This window comes from Brassica rapa, chromosome A06 (assembly GCF_000309985.2).
Source record: "Brassica rapa cultivar Chiifu-401-42 chromosome A06, CAAS_Brap_v3.01, whole genome shotgun sequence".
Lineage (NCBI taxonomy): Eukaryota > Viridiplantae > Streptophyta > Magnoliopsida > Brassicales > Brassicaceae > Brassica > Brassica rapa.
Genome location: NC_024800.2, coordinates 26,446,333 through 26,468,319, shown reverse-complemented (window position 1 = coordinate 26,468,319; position 21,987 = coordinate 26,446,333). Strand labels below are relative to the sequence as shown.

The following is a 21,987-nucleotide window of genomic DNA, read 5'->3' as shown; positions in this document are numbered from 1 at the left end:
TAAAACGATCCAAAAATTGTTAAAATTAAAAATAGTTTATATAAAATTTTATTCAATAAATTATTTATAAATTAAGAGAAATTATAACACATCAATTTTAAATAATTTGAAGTTATTTTCTAAAAATTACACATTTAAAATAAAAATAAAATATGATGTCAAATAATGCAATATATATAGTCAATATGATTAGGAATGGACGTTTAGATATCCATACAGATTTGGTTCATGTATATTTGAGTTTCAGGTTTTTGGGGCTAAAAGGTTAAGTTCTATACAATATTTATAAATTTCGGTTTAAGTCCGTTTTATGATTTTTACGGGTGTGGTCTGGAATCGGATACCCATTTAAATTATGTAAAAGATTCAAAAATTCAAATATTATTTCAAATCTCTACAATCCAAAAATAAATATTATTTTAAGATATGAAGTATAAAATAAGCTAATGTAGAAAATAAACATATTACAATTAAAATACTAATCTAATAATAATTTTAATAGTGATAAAAATATAGGAAATAAATTAATAGAAGTAACATACTCATAAAAGAGTCTCGTTTTACTTAAGTAGTTCATAAAATTATTATATTAAAACTAAATTAAAGAAAAACAGTATAAACATATTTGGAACACTCCATATTGCTGACATATAATATACTGTACATATTTGTCCTTTGGTTTTTAAGTTGTTGTCTTCAAACATTGATACAAAAGAGAGAGATAGTCCTCAGGTTTTTTACTTTGCATATTTAACAACTCCAAAATGTTAATCTCAATACTTCAGATCAGATATTGTCGGAATTTGATCACTTAGTAATGACCATTTCTTCTCCTTCTTTCATGGGCCTAATCTCGACTCCCTGGAAAATCATAGCACTCTTCCAATCTCCCTGCTCAGTCTCCATAATAGAAAACTCAATCTCATCACCATCATCATCATAACCACCATCGTGAATGTAAACCTTCCCAAGCTTAACTTCACTCCACCCATCTCCTCTCACCTTCGGTTCCTCCACATTCCCACCAACCTCCCTCAGACGCCTCGTCCTATCCTCTCTAGACACCCATGTGAGCGAAACACTCGTGTAACGATAACCACTGGGCTGATCCATATCGATTGGTTCGAGTACCACAAACTTTTTCTTAGCAGCATCTTTCCCCACAAACCCGACTTGAGCTTCCATGGGCGTGTCTTCGAAACCGTATGATCTACCGCCCGCTCTCTTGAACACTAAGTAGACAGAGTAATGTGTCCCTTTGGACAACATTCCACAGCTTATCTTGCCCCGAATCTCGAACCAACACACGTCACGAAGCTCTGCTACTCTCTTAAACCTGGTTCCACACATAGAGATGACAATATAAATTCCAATTCAAGAAACAGAGGTTTTAACTAAGTAAATGAAGCAAAGAGAAGAGAACTTACTTAGAATCAGGAACAGTGTTCCATTGCCAATAAGCAGGACAATCACTCCATGTGATCTTTAAATCCATTGCAGATAACATGTAACACCTCTTCCCACTAGCTTTCTCCAACCAAAAGCTCTGTTTATTTTTTCCCCAGTCAACATCAAGAACTATATAAGAAAACGAAATTCTAATTTTAACACATTTCGTGAATCAGATTAGATTAAAGTCTCCACCTTTTTGCCGTCGTCGATCAGAACGGAATCATCAGCGAGAGAAAGATAAATCTCCTTTTTCGACGAGAAATCTAGCGATCGAGGAGGAACAAGAGATGAGTACTCCGGCGGAAGAAACCTCTCCCAAACCAAATCAGATTCAGCCGCTGACTTAACCGTTTTCGAAACCGAAGCCGCAACGCAGGCATCGCGCGGAGAGGTGTGATAAATCACCATCGATATGCAATCTTCCGGCAATGTATCCAACCGCGCCGCGCCGTTTCAGCTACTTCCTCCGCCGACTTGAATTTGCTCCATATCGTTTTTCTCCGAATCTGAAATTTTGGTATCTGATGTGATTTGTGATGTTCTGTTGTGGACACGAAGTGGATGTTTGGTTTGTTTATATATCGGTTTCGTGTAAGACTTACGAGTTAAGATTTTGATTTTCCGGTAATACCCCTAATACGCGTAACGTCTTTTCTTTCGTGTTTACCTTACCAGCTTACCTTAATATATCCTGAAAATTTAAATGATTCATAAAATCTGATGAATCTTATATATTAATTTAGGGTGCTAATTTTTATCTACTATTTAAAAGCTTTAGTAGGATCATTTGATTAATTGACATAATGATTATTATAACTTCTGAGTCTAACAAATCTGTTGAGAAAATATAGATTTAAATTTCTAATCTATTAATTTAGGATCCTAATTTTTATTTATTATTTAAAAATTTTAGTAGGACTATTTGATTAATTACTTAATATGACATGGGTGATTGGTTGGGTTGTAGGAAGTGACTTTAGCTTTAATTTTCATCTACAACCTTAAATATTATCAATCATGATTTATCTTGGTTTTTAAAGCTACAACCAAAAAATTAAAATTACAGCAAAAACACACAAAAAATGGTTGTAAACATCTTATTTTCTAAAGCTGCATTTTTTTAGTTGTAGGAAATTTTAAAACTACATCACTTAAAGCTAAATCAAAAATCCTACATACAAAATGCTAAAGTAAATTTTCTACAGTTATAATCCAACCAATAATGATTATTCTTAGTCTAACAAATCTGTTGAAAATTATAGATTTTAATTTTATTTTTAATTATAAAAAAAATCTGTTGAGAAAATATCTACCCAAATCTTATTAAAAGTTTTAAGTATTTTTTTTTAAATCATGCAATAATTAATTTCGTAATTAGTAATATAATAGGATCATACATTAATATTAATTAAATTTTCATATAACAAAAAATAAAAATTATTTTCTATTTTTATAGATTTTATAATATATTATATAAAATAGAAGTACTATATGAATTAAATAAAGCAGAACTATATAAAATTGGTAAATTAACCTATTTTATTTTAAAATTGCTTTCATTTAAATAAATAAAATAAACTATTATTACTTTCATTTAAATAAATAAAATAAACTATCATTCATCGTTAAAAAAGGGTTAAAATTCATAAAGTATGTATATTCTATACAAAAAATATTAGCATATGTTAAACTTTAATATTTTACTAGATTTTGACCCGCGCAGGCGCGCGGGTGTATATTTTGAAAAATATGTTGATATTTGTTTTTCATGTAATTATTAGGATTTGGATGAATCCGAGGAACATAACCGATACCGATCCAAAGATATAGTACCAAACCCAAACATAAATTGATTAAATATTCTAATTATTCAAAATTTTGTTATTTAGAGAACCGAATCTGATCCGAACCGAAGTATTTGGGTATCCGAATTTATCTAAAAATAGATTTATATACTTATATATATTAATTATTTTTAGATTTAACGTATATAAAACATCAAAAATGATACTTTTAAATTGGTTTAAATACTTGAAAATATATATAGATAGTCAAAAGTAAATATCTGAAATAGTTAAAGTATACTCAAATCACCAAAAATACTTAAAATAATTATTGATTTCGTATTCAAAATTTTAAATCAAGCCAATTGATATGTTAAGCTTAAGTATTATGACATATGTTATTCTAATTTATACGTAATATATTATTTTATTTATACATTTTGGGAAATTTAAAATATATAATGATTTAAGACTTTAAAAATAATTTAAATTAGTTATCCAAACCCAAACCAAACCCGCAAAGATCCAAATCGAACTCAAACCAAAATTTAGAAACATTCTAATAAGGCTGAAATCTTTGACCCCGAAAACCCAAAATACAAACCGATCAGAACTAAACCCGTATGGGTATCCAAAAGCCCATTCCTAGTCATTATTATATATCGTATTTTATCATCATATAATTAATCGTATTTTATATGTACCATCATATAAGTAATCATATAATTAATAGTATTTTATACATACCATCATATAAATAATTACATATATTATATTTTTAAAACTTAATATGAAATATGAAAACCATAATTTGAGTTGGTATTTCAAATTGGGCTTTGTATTATATTTTTCTTATGTATATTGACAATATTTTTTTATAATGGTTATTGAAAAATAGTTTAATAAAAATCTATTTTTGAATATATGTATATTTTTGAATCAATTTTTGATATAAATCAAATTTGAATTATTATTTTGATTTGAAATATGTATATAAAGTTTAAATTTTGTTTTATGGTTAGTTTAGAAAATTTTTTTTTAGGGAATTAGATTGACCCATTTTGGTATATTTTAAAAGTGGCCTAGATAACTTTCAATTTTTTAAAAAAACATAAGCCCATTACTTTTTTTCTTAATACTACTATCCTTGTTTTCAAACAAAAATATTTTTTTTTAAAAGACTGCAATCCATGTTTCCAAACACTCCAAATTTTTAAAAGTCCTATTCAAGTCTCCAAACACTCCAATTTTGTACTTGAGTTTTAATAAGTAAGATGTTGTGGCACCTAGTCATGTCTCTATGTTTTTCATTACAAGTATGGTTCATTGCATGTTTTTTTTTACCATTAGACAAGATAGTGTGTAAAACAAAGTAAAAAGTATAAAACAAATGATTATATATTAATACTGCTGAATAAAAAACCTAAACAATAAAATTATAAGTTTACAAAATATATAACACTAAAATATAAATCATATATTTAAAATGTTTTCAATAATGTTAAATGTATACATTTATAAAATTATAATATATTTGCACAAACATGTATGTCAAACTCTAGTCTTTGTTAAAGGCCACATCTATTTTTATCGCCTAAATAGTATGTAGAAAGGCACATTTCATTGTAGATGACTAGGTAAAATAGGTTTTTGACATTCAAAAACTCAAAGTCACAGAGAAAAAGGTTTGAAAACATTACGATACAAAAAGGTTTTTCATTTTTCATTGTTCAAGTGAAGCAAATAACCACAAAGTTATTGTCATTCAAAAATTGGTACAAAATAGAGAGAGAGTGAGAGTCCTCAACTTCTTGTTTTGCATAGCAACAACTACACAATTAGACATGAAGCAGCCAATACAACAGCTTTAAACTCTGTTGATCCTTCAAATCAGATATTGTCAGAATTTGATGATTTGGCAATGACCATTTCTTCTCTTTCTTTCATGGGCCTTATCTCAATTCCCTGGAAAATCAAACCACTTTTCCTTTGTCCCACTTCACTATTCCGAGGCTCCATAATAGCAAACTCAATCTCATCACCATCATCATCACAACCACCATCGCTAATGTAAAAGTTCCCAAGCTTCACTTCACTCCACCCATCTCCTCTCTCCTTGGGCTCCTCCACATGCCCATCAGTCTCCCTCTCTCCTCTAACTCCTTCCCTTGGACGTCCCGTCCTGAACTCTCTATACACCGGTCTGCGCCAAACACACGAGTAACGATAACCACGGCGGCTTGGTTCGAGTAACACAAACGATTTGCTAGATTCTTTCCCCACAAACCCGACTTGAGCTTCCATGGGCGTCTCTTCGAAACCGACTGATCCACCGCTTGTTCTCTTGAACACTAAGTAGACCAAGTAGTGTGTCCCTTTGGACAACATTCCACAACTTATCTTGCCCCGAATCCTGAAACAACACACGTGACGAAGCTCCGCTACTTTCTCAAACCTGATTCCACAAGTCATATAAGAATAAGAATAACATCATCTAAACTCCAAATCGCACAACTTCAAGAATAGAGAACTTACTTAGATTCAGGATCGGTATTCCATTTCCAATAAAGAGGACGATCAATCCAAATGATATTTAAATCCATCGCAGATAACATGTAACACTTCTTCCCACTACCTTTCTCCAACCAAATGCTCTGAGTCAAAACATCAGAGACAACTTTAAAACGAAACCCTAATTTTCACAACATAAAAAAAAAAGACTAATTATTTTCACACATTTCCACCTTTTTGCCGTCGTCGATCAGAACGGAATCATTAGCAAGAGACATATAAATCTCCTTCTTACACAAGAAATCCACCGATCGTGGAACAAGAGATGAGTAGTCCTGAGGAAGAAACTTCTCCCAAACCAAATCCGATTCAGCCGCTGACTTAACCGTTTTCGAAACCGAAGCCACAACGCAAGCATCTCGCGGCGATGTATAAGAAACCACCATCGAGATGCAATCTTCAGGCAATGTATCCAACCGCGCCGGAGCTTCGACAGAAATAATCTCATCGTTCCGGCTACATCCTCCGCAGGAATGCGAATCGCCGAGTTCACTTTGCTCCATAGCGTTTTTGGAGTCTGATGCGTTTCAGACACGGATGTGGTGTTCTGTCTTGGACACGAAGTGTGGGTGCGTCTTTTATATATATACCGGTTGAGATTTGAATATTCCGATAATACCCTTATCAAGCCTAACAGCTTTCCGATAGGGTTTTGGCATGGCCAAATTTGTAGGAATACTGTTCGTTTTTTTTTTCATTTCAGAGATGTAAACGAATTTACTATTAGAGAAGATTTCATTTCAAAATGAAGCACTGTTACACAGTTTCCTTATGAACCGGAAGTAAACAAAACCGTATTGCATAAAATATAACTTTACATGGTTTGGGATGGCAAACTTTGTAGGAACGCTATTCAACTTTTACTTCACAATAAGGCTTTATACGATACCATACAAGAGCAGGGCCGGCTCAACACTGCTAAGGGCCCTAGGGAAAAAAAAAAATTTTTACTCTTTAAAATTTATATAGAGATAATGTTTAAAATATTTTTAAAATTTAATCAATAATATTTTGTATATTTTGTAATGAAAATAAAACTATATACATATCAAATAATTTTGGACTCTTTTCAATTTTATTTATTGTATTTATAATTCTTTATATATATAAAATATAGATTTATTAAAAATTGAACCCCTCATTTATCATTACATGGGGGGACACGGGCTCGGACCCAGGGCGGTCGTACCGCTTGTCCCCTTGTAAGCCGGCCCTGTACAAGAGTATTTATAAGAAAAGGGGAAACGCATCTATCTTATTAAAACTCAAGTACAAATTAGGTTTGTTTGGAAACATGTATAGCAATTTTTTTAAAAAAGTTTGTTTGGAAAGATAGATTGTAGTTTAAAAAAAAGTTTGTTTGGAAACATGGATTGCAGTTTTAAAAATGAGGTTTGATTGGAAACATAGATTGTAGTTTAAAAAAATAGGTTTGTTTGGAAACATGGATAGCACTATATTAAGAAGAAAAAAAGTAATGGGCTTATACTTTTAAGAAAATTTGGAAGTCCATTATATTGTGAGAAATTTTCTATCTGGTACATAATCGGGTTCGGTTCAGGTCTGTTTGAGTTTCGGGTTTCCGGGGTCAAAGATTTCAGCCTCATTCTAATATTTCTAAATTTCTGTTTGGGTTCATTTAGGATTTTTGCGGGTTCGGTTCAACTTCAGATATAATTTTAAATTACTTTTAAAATTTTAAAACTCATTATATATTTATATACTTTAAATTTATCAAAAAGTAAAAACAAAATAATATATTAAATATAAATTTGAATAACATATGTCAGAATACCTAAAGGTAACATATAAATTACTTTAGTTCAAATATTTGGATAGAGAATCAATAATTATTTTAAGTATTTTTGGTGTTTTAAGTATACTTTTACTATTTTATATATTTACTATTGATTATTTGTATATGTTTTCAAGTATTTAAACCAACTTAAAAGTATCATATATATTCTAGATGTTTTATATATATATAAAATCTAAAAATAATTAATATATATATAAGTATATAAATCTATTTCGTATACATTCGGATACCCGAAATACTTCGGTTCGGATCGGATTCGGTTTTGGTTCTCTAAAAACTAAAATTTTGAATAAGTCAGATATTTACTCAATTTCGGTTTGGGTTTGGTACTACTTTTTCGGATCGAGATCAGTTCGGTTCTTCAGATTCGGATATTTTGCATAGCCCTTATATTATTGACATGAAAAACAAATAGAAACATAATTTTGAAAAATATACCCGCGCGGACGCGTGGGTCAAAGTCTAGTACATTTTATTTATTGATTTCTTCATGTGATCAAAATCAAACCATGCAAATATTCAATCCAAAAACTTGAAAGTTTCGAAAACATTACAATACAACAAAGCGGTTCACTTTGCTTAGACATGAAAGCAAAGCATAAACAGGAAACAGCATATAGCTAGTGTTACTGAGTTTTCGAGGGGCGAAATTCAAATCCTTGAATGATCAAACCACGTTTCCAATAAGGAGACTTAGTCTCAACAACACTAACCGATATATCATCACAACACGATTCATTGTACAGCTCACCAAGCTCAGCTTCCATCCACCCATCTCCCCTCTCCTTTGGTCTCGTCACATCTCTCCTTTCTCTATCTCTCCTTCGACCACTAGGCCCAACAAAGTATATCAACTTTTGAGAAGATTCTTGTCCAACCAACCCAACTCCAGCTTCAACCGGGATATCACCCAATCCAGGACATCCGTCCTCTGTCTTGAACACAATGTAAACCGAGTAACGAGTTCCTGGAGATAGGTAACGAGTATGCATCCCCGCACGAATCTCAAACCAACATACACTGAGTAGCTCTGCTATTTTTTCAAACCTACATTACAAGATTTTTTCTTCCCCATCATCAGACTGATAATCATAATTAATAAGAATGAGTTTTATTTCAGTCAGCCGGAAAGGGAGTAACGTACCTAGATTCAGGAACTGAAACCCATCGCCAATATTGTGGACTACTTCCCCATGTGATCCACACTTCCTTCGAAGATAACATAATACATCTTTTTCCACTTGCTTTCTCTAACCAAAAGCTCTATCAAATTAAAAAAAACTTCAGAAAAACTACACCACCAACTCCAAGGTCTAATCACACTCTTGTTCACATAATTCTCTAACATAAATCAATGATTCTATTCCACTAATTACTCTGGAGTATCTCTGAAATCAGATTGAATCACACATACTTGTTATATAATTATATCTAGTCAAAACTCGTTGATTTTTATATATATACCTTTTTTCCTTCTTCGATTAAAACAGGATAATCGCAGAGAGCGAAATAGAGTTCCTTCTTGGACGAGAAAGCTCTCGATCGTGGGATCAACGAGGAATATTCCGGCGGAAGAAACTTCTCCCACACGATATCTGACTTAACCGCCGATTCAAACGTTTTAGAAACCGAAGCGGCGACGCAAGCGTCACGTGGACTTGTGAAGGAGATTATTTTGGAGATGCAATCCTCCGGCAAGAAATCGAACGGTGACGGACCCGTCATGATGATATCTTCGACTCTAGATTCAACGCCTTGTTTTTGTCCCATCGTTGCCTGCATCATCGGTTTGGAAGATTTGTTGAGAAAAAAAAAAAGATGGGAGAGGCCAAGGCTTTATTATGTTTTGATAAAAGACTCGTGACTGTTTCAAAAGTCACCTCTGTTGTTATGGAACTGAAAACGACATCGTGTAAAGTCGTCCCGCAAGTATTTACGGAACTACCCTCTTTTGCATCAGTACATGCCGCGTGCCTCCACCTCTTGACGCTGCATGTTTTTACTTGGATTTACAAAAAGAAGCCAATTTACTCTTGGCGATCGATATTCTTTTATAATTTTATTAAGAATAAATAAGATTTGTCATATATTTTAGTTCTCTATATATGAAATATTTTAGTATAGAAATAAAAAAAACCATCTATTTTAATCATTTCATATTCATTAACCATTTTTATTTGATAATAAAGCTAAAATAATTCATATTTATTAACCATGTTTGTACCTATGTTACATGGAACAAAATTTTATAGAAAATTAAAAATCGGATACATGTTCGAAGCGTATACCCAATATATATATATTAAAATTATAAAAAAAAATTCTATAAACATATAACTAAAGATTTTATAATTCAAATAAAAACAAAGAACACTTATTCATTTTTACTAATTTATATCCTTCAGCTGACTTCATATTATAATCATGAAAACACTTTATAATAACATATTGTCCAAGTAATCAAATTAATTAAAAAATAATAATTACTTTTAATATCTTACAGATAACTGACACACAATATTTGAATATATATATATATATATATTAAAAAAATTAATATATATATAATATTTTTTATGGAATTATTTTTATATATATAAGATTTTTTTATGGTATTATTTTTAATATATATATTTGTTTTTTATTTATTTTAGCACTACTAATTTTAGTTTTAATATAAAATATGAACTTAATAACATAATTTTATATTTGTAATTGTTTATGACATTGGGTTTTAGAAACGGAAGCGTGATTCCAAAAACGGAAGCGTAAGCTTCCGGCGTGCTTTTAAAAAAGTTATTTTCAAAGAATTTTGGAAGCGCAATTCCGAAAGCTTTCATAAGATTTCCAATTCCGATTCTGGTTTCGAAATGGGAAGCAGATGTCTGATGAAGCTTACGTGCTACCTATGTTTATACTAGATTTTAGATTTTGATATGTACTTAATTTTAACACGTAAGATTACTATTTATTAAAAAAACAATTTAATAAAAAAGTATAACTCTTCTATAAAATTATAAAATCAATTTCTTGGAATAGAATAATAAACTGAAATTAATTATATATAACTTTTAAAAATTATAATAGGATAATCTTTTTAAATTGCATGTTTCACATTAATTTTAGTTTCATAAATATTAACCATATAGAACTAATAGATATAAAATCAACAAAATCATCAATACAATGTTTACTCATGTGTGAAGGTGTGATGGATGAACATCAAAAATAATGACAAAACCGTCTCTCTTTTTTATTTTGTGAAAGGGCTTAACAAAACCGTCTCCTGCAGCTAACAACACCACACACTTCTACGAGAAAAATGGCCTATTTCAAACCCAACTTTTCCAGTCCTGCCTATTCCATCATGAACTTTAGTATAGTGCACATTTCATCATCAAACTCAACAGAATTTTAAAATGTCTAAACGAACTTTCCAAAACGTGCATATATATACATTGACTATAATGGTGGTTAGTCAACCGTTTATTCAGGTCACTAGATAGCTGATATGTCATTTTCGTTAAAACGACTTCGTTTTGTAAATATCACAAAATTAAAATTTTGAGTCATACAAAAAAAAAATTGAGTCATACAGACTTCGAAACCACGTCTTGGCGGATAAGTAGAACTATCGATTAGTTCCTAGTTTGGATCTATCTATCATACTCACCCTCTCTGTCTCAGAAAACAAAAAGAACCTCAAAGCAATCACCAATATTGAGTAGATTCATGGATTTGAACTTCACAATACCAAAATACTCTAGATAGTCTCAGTAGTTTTTAAATCAGAAAAAATCAAATCCTACTTGCCGTAATTCTCAAGCATAGCACGACAGATCATTATACTTAAATCTTATAAACAAAGTGCAAAACCGATGGTTGAGACTTGAGATAGACATGTCTGCCATCAACGCGGTGTTTTGGTCCTACTGTTGAGCTGGAAATTTCTTTGCCTTTTGTGTGAACGCCTTGTTTTGTCCCAAAGATGTCTCTATCTATATGATTTTTCTTATTCTGCAAGGCTGAGACTTTAAAGAATTTGTCTCAAGTAGTCTCTGCCGACAAGAAAAACAAAAAGAAAGATTCGTCTCGAGTCGCCCATGCACATTTACGGAAATACTCATCATCTATATAATAATTTGACCAAAAACAACATATGGTACTATGACAAAATTCAGAAACACTGCAAATTCGCCATCTACAGAAACACTCATTTACTACAACAACGTTTTTAAATTAGACGCATACCAAAGCACAATCGGTTAAAACCGGTTTTACATATACCAACTAAACAAGGATACCTCTATCAAATGGATTGTACCTCTTCACTCAATAGCATAACCAATACCAATATAGATGAATACTCCGGGCATTATTTTTTTACTGGATATTTGCAGGACGGATTTCAATTCCTTGAATGACCAAGCCACGCTTCCAACCTAGCTCCCTAGTCTCTAAAGCACTCATCTCAATCTCATGACTATCCATCACATCTCCTCCAGTGAAGAATTCACCAAGCTCTACCTCCATCCAACCATCTTCCCTCTCCTGTGGGTAGATCCATCCCATCTCTCCCTAATCATCATCATCCATTTCAAAGCATATGGTTCTTGTAGAAGCTTCATGCCCCACCACTCCAACCCCAGCTTCTATAGCCACATCATCAAAGCCGTAACAGTGATCCGCTTTCTTGAACACAAGGTAAGCCGAGTAACGAGTTCTTGGAGATAGGACACGAGTATTCACCCGGCCTCGTATCTCAAACCAACATACATTAAGAAGCTCTGCGACTCTTTTAAACCTAGTAAACACATACCAAATTTTTTTTTAAAAATCAATAATAGTTTTATTACAAACCGGATTAACAAAGAGAGTAGAGCTACCTAGCTTCAGGAATTGTAATCCATTCCCAATACTGTGGAGTATCTCCCCATATGATCGAGATGTTCATCGCAGATAACATGATACACCTCTTCCCACTTGCTTTCTCTAACCAAAAGCTCTTTTGTTTCAAGGAACATAACAGAATCTTCATTAGCATCGCAGATCTATGATTCGATTCTCAAACCCTATGAACTTGTTTATACCTTTGTACCATCGTCGATGAGAACAGGCTCGTCGCATAACGCGAAGTACATATCTTTCTTGGATGAGAAATCTCGTGATCGAGGAACTAGAGATTCATACTCCGGCGGAAGAAACTTCTCCCACGCCACATCTGAGTTGACGGCAGATTCAAAGGCTTTCGACACCGTAGCTGCGACGCAGGTATCACGTGGACTTGTGAATGAGACTATCTTGGAGATGCAGTCCTCCGGAAAGGAATCGAACGGAGACGAAGCCGAACCGATCTTTCCTCGGCCTTCGCCGCTAGATTCAACGCCGTGATTTTTCGCCATCATCTTCTGCTTTTGGAAAGTTTCAGACAATAGATTCTTTAGTAAAGTGGTCTCTGACATTGAGAAGTCATCCGCACATATTTACAGTACTGCCCTTCTTTACTTACTTGGGGAGGTTTCGTAAATCGTACTCTTAACCAACAAGGTGAGGAGGGATCATGAGATAAAATGTTTTTTTTTTTAACAGAGAGATAAAAAATGTATTAAACCAGATTTTGATTTTCAAAAAAACAATACTTCCTCCATTTCTTTTTGTATGATTTTCACTATAAATGTCATTTAACGTTTTAATTTATATTTGTAATGCACGTATTAAATAAAATTTCTAGTTTTTACCCTTACTAGAGATTTTTTCCGCGCTTCGCGCGGATTGTGTCTTATAAATTTATATTATTTATAATATTATTTGTCCGTTTTTTCTTTTACATTAACTTCTTGTCTTTTCAATGTTAGTTTTTCTTAATTTAAATTTATATGTTTATAGTTTTTCATTTTTCTTGTTGTAGATGGAGAATTATATTTTTTATTGATGGTTTTTTGTATGTGATAAACTTTTTGAAATTTTAAAATAATGTTATATATAGTACGATTAACACATTAAAGAAGATAAACATATTCAGACACATTTTACACAGGTTTTATATGCATAATTTTAAACATTATATATGTATATATTGTAAGTTTGAAACATGTAAATGCTTTCTAAAGCTAAATACTTGTTCTAAGTTTACATAACTTATCGAAAGTTTTATCTCTTTTTAAATTCAAATCACAGAAAAAAATATCAAAAAGTCAGTATATATGGGTTTTTGGGCTTTTAAATCAATACTGAAAAATTACATGAATCAGATAACAACAGTTTTGTAAACAACTATAAAATTTGACCGAGCCAAAGATTTTCACACAGTATGTTATTTATTCTTCAAATTGCGAAGAGTCTATAGGCACAAGAAAAAAAAAATCATAATTTTTGTTTTCACTTATATAACATTTTTCCTCCTTTACACACGGAGTTTATTACACTGCTATAAGCAATGGAGAACTCTATTCATATAAGATTCACATCTATGCATTTTGACAAAGAAGAATTTTAGCCATCTTTAGTTTCGGAATGGCCCAACTTCAGTCATATACACTATATTTTCTCTATGATTCAAATCTTACAATTTTAATATATGTGCAGATTTTCATGTGAAAAAGCACGCACGCCATCTATCATTCAACCTATTACTTTTTCTAAAGTAAACACTATAATCCTCGTTTGGTTAGCTCCACAAACTAATCTCTTTGGATCAGTTTACTAAAAAATATGGATACTAATGTCAGAAAAAATATAAACACTATCAACAATAAATATTGGCACAAGACTATTTGGTTCAAGGAACATATTCCACATGATGTGTTTATATCAAGGCTGGCTTTGCGGAGAAGACTGCCAACCAAGGATCGCTTGAGGCGTTGGGAGTTAAATGTCTCTGGAACGTGCGTCCTTTGTAATCTTGAAATAGAGACTCACCATCATCTCTTCTTTGAGTGCTCTTTCTCTCGCTTGATATGGGAGCTTTTTGCTCCTGAAGTTTGGATTTTTCCTCCGGCTGATCTACACTCTGTTGCAAGCTGGATCAATCAACCTCGCGTCAATGCAGATGCGCATGCTACTCTAGTCATGAAGCTCTACTTTCAGTCAGCCATCTACTTGCTGTGGAAAGAGCGTAATGCTCGTGTGTTCACAGCTGTCTCCTCACCTTCATCAGTCATCCTTGCCTCTCTCGACCGTATGATGCGTGACCGTCTCCTCTCTTACCCGGCAAGTTCTCCTTTCTCCTCTTATCTACTTCTTTTTATCTTTCTTGTATAAGACTTCCTTAAAGTTTTTTTTTTACCTTGAGTTGTTGTTGGTTGTTTTTGTTTCCTTGTTGTAATAAGTTGTTTAAAAACAACAGTGTAACCTTTCCGAAAATGATAATCTTAATATCTTACCAAAAAAAAAACAACAAATATTGACTTATTTATGTGAATATATATTTTATTTTAAATTATTATAGGAGACGAAGAAAGCACCATAATTTGTACAACAAATTTTCTTAGATTCACCTCATCATACTCACCATTTTACCATTTTAATTACATAATTTTACATGAGCTTCTTTACCTTTCCCGATTATTTTCTCTTTATTTATAACTATAATATAAAGTTATAAACTATATATATTATAAATTAATAGTTTATTTACCCTTGAAGTCTAACGATTAAAAATAGAACATAATTCAATATAGATATATGATTCTATTAATAAATTAGCAGTTACAAATTTGAAATTTCTAAAAATATTAAAAGTTGTATGTTAGTTAATTATCTTCTAAATGACATCTATTTCTAATTCTTTTTGGATGAGAATATTTTGGCTCAGGTGGATAGTCCCAAAAGCCTTGAATTTAGTCTCTTTTATATAGTAGGATTCTTTACTTTTCTCGATTATTTTCTCTTTATTTATAACTACAATATAAAGTTATAAACTATATATATTATAAATTAATAATTTATTTACCCTTGAAGTCTAACGATTAAAAATAGAACATAATTCAATATAGATATATGATTCTATTAATAAATTAGCAGTTACAAATTTGAAATTTCTAGAAATATTAAAAGTTGTATGTTAGTTAATTATCTTCTAAATGACATCTATTTCTAATTCTTTTTGGATGAGAATATTTTGGCTGAGGTGGATAGTCTCAAAAGCCTTGAATTTAGTCCCTTTTATATAGTAGGATTAATTTACTAATTAATAAAATAATATCAATGTATTAAATAAAGATAAAACGAAAAAAATAATTTTCTTAATTTATGTGCAAAAACTTTAAACGTTACTTATTATGAAACCTAGAAAAATTTAAGATAAAAATCCAATATCATAAACATTAATGACCATATTTTAGAGAAGAAATTTGTTCAAAAAGAAAAATTTTAGAGAACAAATTACAATGAATTCATTGTTCATCAAAATGTACACATATTTTTTTTTCAAAGTTATTTACCCATAGGTTTTTTCTCTGTTCCTTTCAATTCCTCATATTTAAAGGAATTTATAAATAAATATTTCCGCTTCCGATTTTGAAGAAAACGAAATGAAACAAAAATTCTTATTTTTAATATATATTTTTAATTCTTCAAATTATCTACTATATTAAAATAGAACCATTAAAATTTTAATGAACAAAAGTTATTGTTGGACCCAGAAAGTACAAAAATCTGCTATATTTGTGTAAACATTTATATTTTATCCTAACTAAGACATTATTTCGTTAAACCCGTCTCCAAGCCCAGCTATGCTCAGCAACGGCTCCTGTGCAATAAGACAAAACCAGCCAGAGCAGCTTATGATATGATCATTGTTTTTGGCAAGGGAGAAGGTATATCAATGATTATGCCTACTGTTACCCTCCATTAGTGTTTTCTTTTTGGTGAAACCTTAAGCGATGCGGTATCTATATTTTTTTTTGTTTTTACGTAAAAAGAAGAGAAGGATTAGTTATACTAACCATCTGCAACAATGATCCTTACCACAAATACTTAAGAAAAAAATTATTATAAAATTATATAGGTTTCACTTTATCTATGTTTTTGTTCCAACAAAAATTCTTAAACTCCCTAATTAAAGATTCGATTTGCTGAATCTCTTAACTATTCGCGGGTTTCATTGACAAATGACGACCGCAATTAGTTAGTTTTTTTTATAAAAAAATCCGAAAAATAATAAAATAATCATAATTACTATTTTTAAGAATTTGTGCCTTGAATTTCATCATCGTTGTGTCTTTACGAGGGCATCAGCAATAGTATTGTTGCAGATAGTCTGACTTTCCTCAAGTCATTCTGGTTATTTACTAAAATGCCCCTTATTTGTTTACTACGCGCGTCTCATTCACACTCCTGTTTCTGAGTCAAATAATACAATCCGAGGATTCGTTGGTTAGTTTTGGATTTGGTTTGAAATTTTCTATTTATTTATGTTCAAAGGCTTGGAAAAATTCTTAGCTAAAACAAACCAAATTAATAAAAAAAAAAAAGGTGGGTCAAGTCAGGTAGGCAAATTATGGATCAACGGTCTCAAATGCAAAATGTATGTTATTATTATTATCATAATAATATAGTCTAGTCTGACTCGATATTCCAGAAGGCAGGCTATCAAATTAGAAAATTAGATAAAGGAGTAGATGCGCTTTCTCATTTTCATTTTGAATTTCCGTAACAGAAAAAAAAAAAACTAAAATCACGCTTTTCTTGTTGAAAGCAAACAAACAAACAAACGACACTAAAGCCAGGCGTAAATCCGCCGCAACAACCCCCCCCAGTTTCTCTCCGCCGGCGTTGGACCTTCCGTCACCGTACCGACGAAGCTTGACTAGCGCCGCCGATTAGCGTGCTTCCTTTTGAATTGAATCTCTTCACAGGTTTGATTCGTTAAACCCTAGCTCTACTGTTTGATTGTTTGAATTTGGAAATGGATTTTAGTTTTAGCCGTCGGTGTTCGTCGTCGAGATTCTTGTATTGATTTTGATCTTTCTTATGAACACAGATGTCAAATCCATTGAAAGAGGCAAGAGAGGATACCTCAGGCTCTGTTCGTCACGTGAGGGAAGATAATGAATACGTTCGCCTTGTTGTTGGGACCACCCATGAACCTTCTCCGCCTGAAACCGTGTTGGTATCTCAATCAGAGATCCGGACTAGAAACTTGGTTTGGTGGTTTAAGGCTTTAGGGATATGTGCATTTACTCTTTTGCTCGCTCTTGTTTTCGCCAAGTGGGGAGTTCCATTTGTATTCCAAAAGGTTATTCTTTTTTTTCACTAAATCATTGATAGTTTTTTTAACGGTTTTATTGAGTGTAATGTTGATAGTTTGATTGATTGTAGGTTTTGATTCCGATTCTACAATGGGAAGCAACTGCTTTTGGCCGTCCTATGCTCGCCATCGTCCTTGTTGTTTCCTTGGCTTTGTTCCCTGTCTTCTTGATCCCTTCTGGTCCTTCCATGTGGCTAGCTGGGATGATTTTCGGTTATGGTCTTGGTTTTGTTATCATCATGGTTGGAACCACCGTTGGTATGGTTCTTCCTTACTTAATCGGCCTTATGTTTCGTGATCGCCTCCACGTAAGAACCGAACCCTTTCGCTACTTGATGACAAGATCACTGTACTTATGTTTTTTTTTTTTCAAAAATGCAGCAATGGTTGAAAAGGTGGCCTCGTCAAGCTGCTGTTCTTAGATTAGCTGCAGAAGGAAGCTGGTTCCATCAGTTCAGAGTCGTGGCAATCTTTCGGGTTTCGCCATTTCCTTACACCATTTTCAACTACGCCATCGTTGTGACGAGCATGAGGTTCTGGCCTTACTTGTTCGGTTCCATAGCAGGAATGATACCTGAAGCTTTCATCTACATTTACAGGTCACTCTCTCATTCTCCTCAGTTTACTTCCTAGAAACTGAAAACATAATTCTGAGATTCCGAAATTCAAATGCAGCGGTCGATTGATCAGAACATTCGCGGATGTGCAATACGGACATCAACGTTTGACAACAGTAGAGATAGTGTACAACGTAATCTCCTTGATCATTGCGGTTGTGACGACTGTAGCTTTCACCGTGTACGCTAAAAGAGCTTTGAGAGAGCTTCAAAACGCAGAAGCTAACGAAGATGAGGAAGTCCAGGTTAGAAAACCAGGGAGATTGGAGATGAAGAACGTTGAGGATAATCATAGGCGTTTGGGTTCTTCTCATGCATTGCCCTAACACTCTCAGGGAAGATATGAGAACTAGATTTGTATAAAGGTTAAGGTTGGTTGGTTATTCAGCAGGTCAGGACAGGACAGGAGTAAGAGTAAATAACCAAAAAAAGGGAATGAATATCAAATTATGCAGTTTGATGTAGTAAACCAGGAAGACTAATCAAAGGTTAATAATAGTGTTGCTGATTTCACTTGTTGAAATAGATAAGAAGCAATCATTTTATTTGTTTTTTAAATCCAATTGAATATTGGTTTTGGATAATTTTGATTCTTCAATGTATGCCCTTAATCCGAAAAAAAATATCATGAAATAATTTTGTTTGGTAATGTATCTTTCAAATGTTTGAGATTAATTTATTTATTAAAACATTAATATACAATAATTGTGTACTAAGAGATTCCTGGGAATGTTTTAAATTGTACGTTTTTTACGCACTGTGCAGCTGCTGACTTGGGTTACCAATTCTGGGCCTTAAGGCCCAAAGGGTTTCTCTTGTCTTTGAGTTTGACAGTTAAGAGTATTCGCCTGTAAAAGCCTTCTCCAGCAACGATCACCTTAAAAACTCTTTTTGATTGGTTTATTGACATATAAACAAAACAAATTGCAGCGTAAATTAAACAAGAGAGAGTCAAACTCATTTTGTTGATTTGCTCTAACGCTAAATGACAAAATTAATTTTTTTTTTTTATAAAGACAACAACACACAATCGCCTTCGAACTGTGAAGAGGAAGAAGAAACCATTTAGTGAACATGGTTAAGTCTCTTACTGCTCTTCATAATACTCCTCCCCGCATGGTCAAATATCAGATTTGATTGATGGTTTTAACTCATAAATATATTTTGATGGATGATCAGGCGAATTTGGGAGAAGAGAAGAAGGGGAAGATGAAGCTATACTCTTACTGGAGAAGCTCCTGCGCTCATCGTGTCCGTATCGCCCTCTCTCTTAAAGGTAGAGTGATTCTACTCTTTTTGTCAACTATTGTGTTTTCTTCTTCTTCTTCTCGTCTGAATTGGATCTATGTTTAGGTCTTGAATATGAGTATATACCAGTTAATCTACTCAAGGGTGAACAATCCGATCCAGGTACCTACTTTCCTTGCTTTGATTCGGATTCAAGCTCTGATTGAAAATAAAATATATTAATTCAGAAGCTATAGTATATACTGACCATGTGGATGATAAATTGATAATGTTTTAGTGAATGAATGTAATTACAACTGAAAATAATTGGTTTCTTGTATTCCCGTTAAAAAAGTGTTTTTTATTACCGTTTTGGTTCACAAGATTTCAAGAAGATCAATCCAATGGGTACTGTACCTGCTCTTGTTGATGGAGATGTTGTCATATCCGATTCTCTTGCCATCATAATGGTCAGTCTAACTAACACCCATTGTGTGTGTGTGTGTTTTTTTCTGGATTCAAATAAACATTTCATCCATCTTTGTTTTTTTTTGTGTGTTTGACAGTATCTGGATGAGAAGTATCCTGAGCCACCGCTCTTACCTCCTGACCTCCACAAACGTGCTGTCAATTTCCAGGTACTCTGCAATCTTTTCTTTTCTTCTGTAATCTCTTATCTTTTTTTTTTTTTGCATGTGTTATGAGACAACCTTGTAGCTATATGCACTTAAGCTTCGATTCTCTGCTGTTAAATCATATTATTAAGTCTGAATACAGTGCACAGTACCATCTTTGATTGTTCTGTCTCCCCCACTCTTGAAGTTATTATGCTGATTGTGAGTGAAATGGTTGTTGTCTTGTTTCAGGCAGCAAGTATTGTCTTGTCTGGCATACAGCCTCATCAAAACCTGGGTGTCATTGTGAGGATCTGAGATTGACGTTACTATCTTACATCCTATCGCTGCTTTAGCAAACTCTAGTGACCTTCTCTTTTCTTTCTCCTTTTCATTACAGAAGTTCATCGAGGAAAAGATCAATTCGGAGGAGAAAACTGCTTGGGTTACTAATGCTATCACAAAAGGATTCACAGGTATGAGATCTCTACATCTACCCCTAATCATAACCCATTGGAATGATCAAATATGATATAGAGACGTAACCATGAACCAAGATGATGTTGTTAAAATGTTTTTCGTTAAATACTTACCCATTTCCCTGTTACAACATATCCATCCATGCTTACGCTTTGTACCATTCATCTCGTTGATGTTTACTGGTAATACCACCACTTTGATAATGACCTGTGTAATTATGTCTCTGTTCAGCTCTCGAGAAACTGTTGGTGAGCTGCGCTGGAAAACACGCAACTGGTGATGAAGTTTACTTGGTATTTGCTCTAAATCTCTCCGCATTTTTCTCAGTGATTCATTTGTCTTTTTAGATACTACCCATCTATTACAACCAGTAAGTAGGCAACTTTTAAAGGGATGAAGCATTGTTTTGCAGGCTGATCTCTTTCTAGCACCACAGATCTACGGAGCTATCAACAGGTTCCAGATTAACATGGTACTTTTCCTTCTTCTTCTTCCACAACACTACATTTTTTTCAGGCCTAGCCTTTTGCGTACTAATCCTTGATCAGTTAGTTATATATGGTAACATGAACTTGTTATCTTTGGCTCACACAGTTGCAAAGATATTCCTGTTATGTATGATACATACCATAGACGATATCCTCCTTGGTTTCTTTTTCTTTTCTACTTGTACAATTTTGGTTAAGACGTGTGCTTTTTTCGTTTTGTGTGGATTTTTACAGGAACCGTACCCGACCCTTGCAAAGTGTTACGAGTCATACAAGGATCTTCCAGCGTTTCAGAACGCAGCCCCAGAGAAGCAGCCAGATGCTCCTGCTTCCACCAGCTGATCCTGTGAACTGGTAGTAAGCTATCCTCAGCTTAATAAAAACTTCACAGGCAACATCAGCAACAATAATGATAAAAAATAACTTTGTACTCATATATATTGATGTATCATATGAACCAGTTCACTTCTAAGTTTTACTCTACTTGTATTATAAAATAAAGATCACAGACTTTGGAACTCGCAAACATAGTTTATGTGTTCCGAAGCCTTTATCTCTCAGACTCTGAACCGTCTCCTTAACCGCATCCTATTTTAAAACCGGGTTGGGTTTCTTAATGGAAGAGTTTTGACACAAGAAGAGCGGACTCACTGAACTAAAAAATCCACTTAGTGCATATAAACCGA

At 32.9% G+C, this 21,987-nt stretch overlaps 6 protein-coding genes across 6 annotated transcripts; 2 read left to right on the top strand and 4 right to left on the bottom strand.

Annotated features, from left to right (window-relative positions):
• Positions 1–569: 569 nt before the first annotated feature.
• LOC103827526 (F-box protein PP2-B1) lies at positions 570–2,008 on the bottom strand. The gene is made up of 3 exons (XM_009103019.2): positions 1,645–2,008; positions 1,428–1,546; positions 570–1,336 (listed from the first exon to the last, which is right to left on the bottom strand). Exons 1-3 carry the CDS (start codon positions 1,858–1,860, stop codon positions 808–810), a joined length of 864 nt encoding a protein of 287 aa, XP_009101267.1. The 5' UTR covers positions 1,861–2,008; the 3' UTR covers positions 570–807.
• A 2,899-nt stretch (positions 2,009–4,907) lies between these two features.
• LOC108872370 (F-box protein PP2-B1-like) lies at positions 4,908–7,669 on the bottom strand. Its single transcript, XM_018659954.2, has 3 exons — positions 5,981–7,669; positions 5,772–5,890; positions 4,908–5,691 (listed from the first exon to the last, which is right to left on the bottom strand). Exons 1-3 carry the CDS (start codon positions 6,308–6,310, stop codon positions 5,127–5,129), a joined length of 1,014 nt encoding a protein of 337 aa, XP_018515470.2. The 5' UTR covers positions 6,311–7,669; the 3' UTR covers positions 4,908–5,126.
• A 386-nt stretch (positions 7,670–8,055) lies between these two features.
• On the bottom strand, positions 8,056–10,157 carry LOC103827524 (putative F-box protein PP2-B2). The gene is made up of 3 exons (XM_009103016.3): positions 9,091–10,157; positions 8,771–8,889; positions 8,056–8,673 (listed from the first exon to the last, which is right to left on the bottom strand). The coding sequence occupies exons 1-3, from the start codon at positions 9,409–9,411 to the stop codon at positions 8,253–8,255; spliced, it is 861 nt and encodes a 286-aa protein (XP_009101264.1). The 5' UTR covers positions 9,412–10,157; the 3' UTR covers positions 8,056–8,252.
• Positions 10,158–11,736: 1,579 nt separating this feature from the next.
• LOC103827523 (F-box protein PP2-B10-like) lies at positions 11,737–13,359 on the bottom strand. The gene is given in 3 exon segments (XM_009103015.3): positions 11,737–12,430; positions 12,513–12,631; positions 12,717–13,359. Coding segments are annotated over 3 exon segments (912 nt in total). The 5' UTR covers positions 13,089–13,359; the 3' UTR covers positions 11,737–12,009.
• Positions 13,360–16,955: 3,596 nt separating this feature from the next.
• LOC103827522 lies at positions 16,956–19,074 on the top strand. Its single transcript, XM_009103014.3, has 5 exons — positions 16,956–17,483; positions 17,609–17,863; positions 17,947–18,183; positions 18,257–18,474; positions 18,551–19,074. The coding sequence occupies exons 2-5, from the start codon at positions 17,609–17,611 to the stop codon at positions 18,816–18,818; spliced, it is 978 nt and encodes a 325-aa protein (XP_009101262.2). The 5' UTR covers positions 16,956–17,483; the 3' UTR covers positions 18,819–19,074.
• Positions 19,075–19,359: 285 nt separating this feature from the next.
• LOC103827521 (glutathione S-transferase Z1) lies at positions 19,360–21,854 on the top strand. Its single transcript, XM_009103013.2, has 10 exons — positions 19,360–19,569; positions 19,672–19,768; positions 19,846–19,902; positions 20,104–20,189; positions 20,286–20,357; positions 20,586–20,639; positions 20,734–20,809; positions 21,045–21,106; positions 21,226–21,285; positions 21,536–21,854. The coding sequence occupies exons 1-10, from the start codon at positions 19,567–19,569 to the stop codon at positions 21,641–21,643; spliced, it is 675 nt and encodes a 224-aa protein (XP_009101261.1). The 5' UTR covers positions 19,360–19,566; the 3' UTR covers positions 21,644–21,854.
• The last annotated feature ends 133 nt before the right edge of the window (positions 21,855–21,987 follow it).

What these genes read in the sequence shown, in the direction of transcription:
- LOC103827522 (XM_009103014.3), top strand. Translation starts at nt 17,609, where the DNA reads ATGTCAAATCCATTGAAAGAGGCAAGAGAGGATACCTCAGGCTCTGTT. An exon ending in TGTTTCGTGATCGCCTCCAC is followed by an intron (nt 18,184 to 18,256) that starts GTAAGAACCGAA and finishes TCAAAAATGCAG; the next exon opens with CAATGGTTGAAAAGGTGGCC. An exon ending in GCTTTCATCTACATTTACAG is followed by an intron (nt 18,475 to 18,550) that starts GTCACTCTCTCA and finishes ATTCAAATGCAG; the next exon opens with CGGTCGATTGATCAGAACAT.
- LOC103827526 (XM_009103019.2), bottom strand. Translation starts at nt 1,860, where the DNA reads ATGGTGATTTATCACACCTCTCCGCGCGATGCCTGCGTTGCGGCTTCG. An exon ending in TGATCGACGACGGCAAAAAG is followed by an intron (nt 1,547 to 1,644) that starts GTGGAGACTTTA and finishes AAAAATAAACAG; the next exon opens with AGCTTTTGGTTGGAGAAAGC. An exon ending in AACACTGTTCCTGATTCTAA is followed by an intron (nt 1,337 to 1,427) that starts GTAAGTTCTCTT and finishes GTGTGGAACCAG; the next exon opens with GTTTAAGAGAGTAGCAGAGC.
- LOC103827524 (XM_009103016.3), bottom strand. Translation starts at nt 9,411, where the DNA reads ATGATGCAGGCAACGATGGGACAAAAACAAGGCGTTGAATCTAGAGTC. An exon ending in TAATCGAAGAAGGAAAAAAG is followed by an intron (nt 8,890 to 9,090) that starts GTATATATATAA and finishes TTAATTTGATAG; the next exon opens with AGCTTTTGGTTAGAGAAAGC. An exon ending in GTTTCAGTTCCTGAATCTAG is followed by an intron (nt 8,674 to 8,770) that starts GTACGTTACTCC and finishes CTTGTAATGTAG; the next exon opens with GTTTGAAAAAATAGCAGAGC.
- LOC103827521 (XM_009103013.2), top strand. An exon ending in AACGTGCTGTCAATTTCCAG is followed by an intron (nt 20,358 to 20,585) that starts GTACTCTGCAAT and finishes GTCTTGTTTCAG; the next exon opens with GCAGCAAGTATTGTCTTGTC. An exon ending in ACAGGTTCCAGATTAACATG is followed by an intron (nt 21,286 to 21,535) that starts GTACTTTTCCTT and finishes GGATTTTTACAG; the next exon opens with GAACCGTACCCGACCCTTGC.
- LOC108872370 (XM_018659954.2), bottom strand. Translation starts at nt 6,310, where the DNA reads ATGGAGCAAAGTGAACTCGGCGATTCGCATTCCTGCGGAGGATGTAGC. An exon ending in TGATCGACGACGGCAAAAAG is followed by an intron (nt 5,891 to 5,980) that starts GTGGAAATGTGT and finishes GTTTTGACTCAG; the next exon opens with AGCATTTGGTTGGAGAAAGG. An exon ending in AATACCGATCCTGAATCTAA is followed by an intron (nt 5,692 to 5,771) that starts GTAAGTTCTCTA and finishes TTGTGGAATCAG; the next exon opens with GTTTGAGAAAGTAGCGGAGC.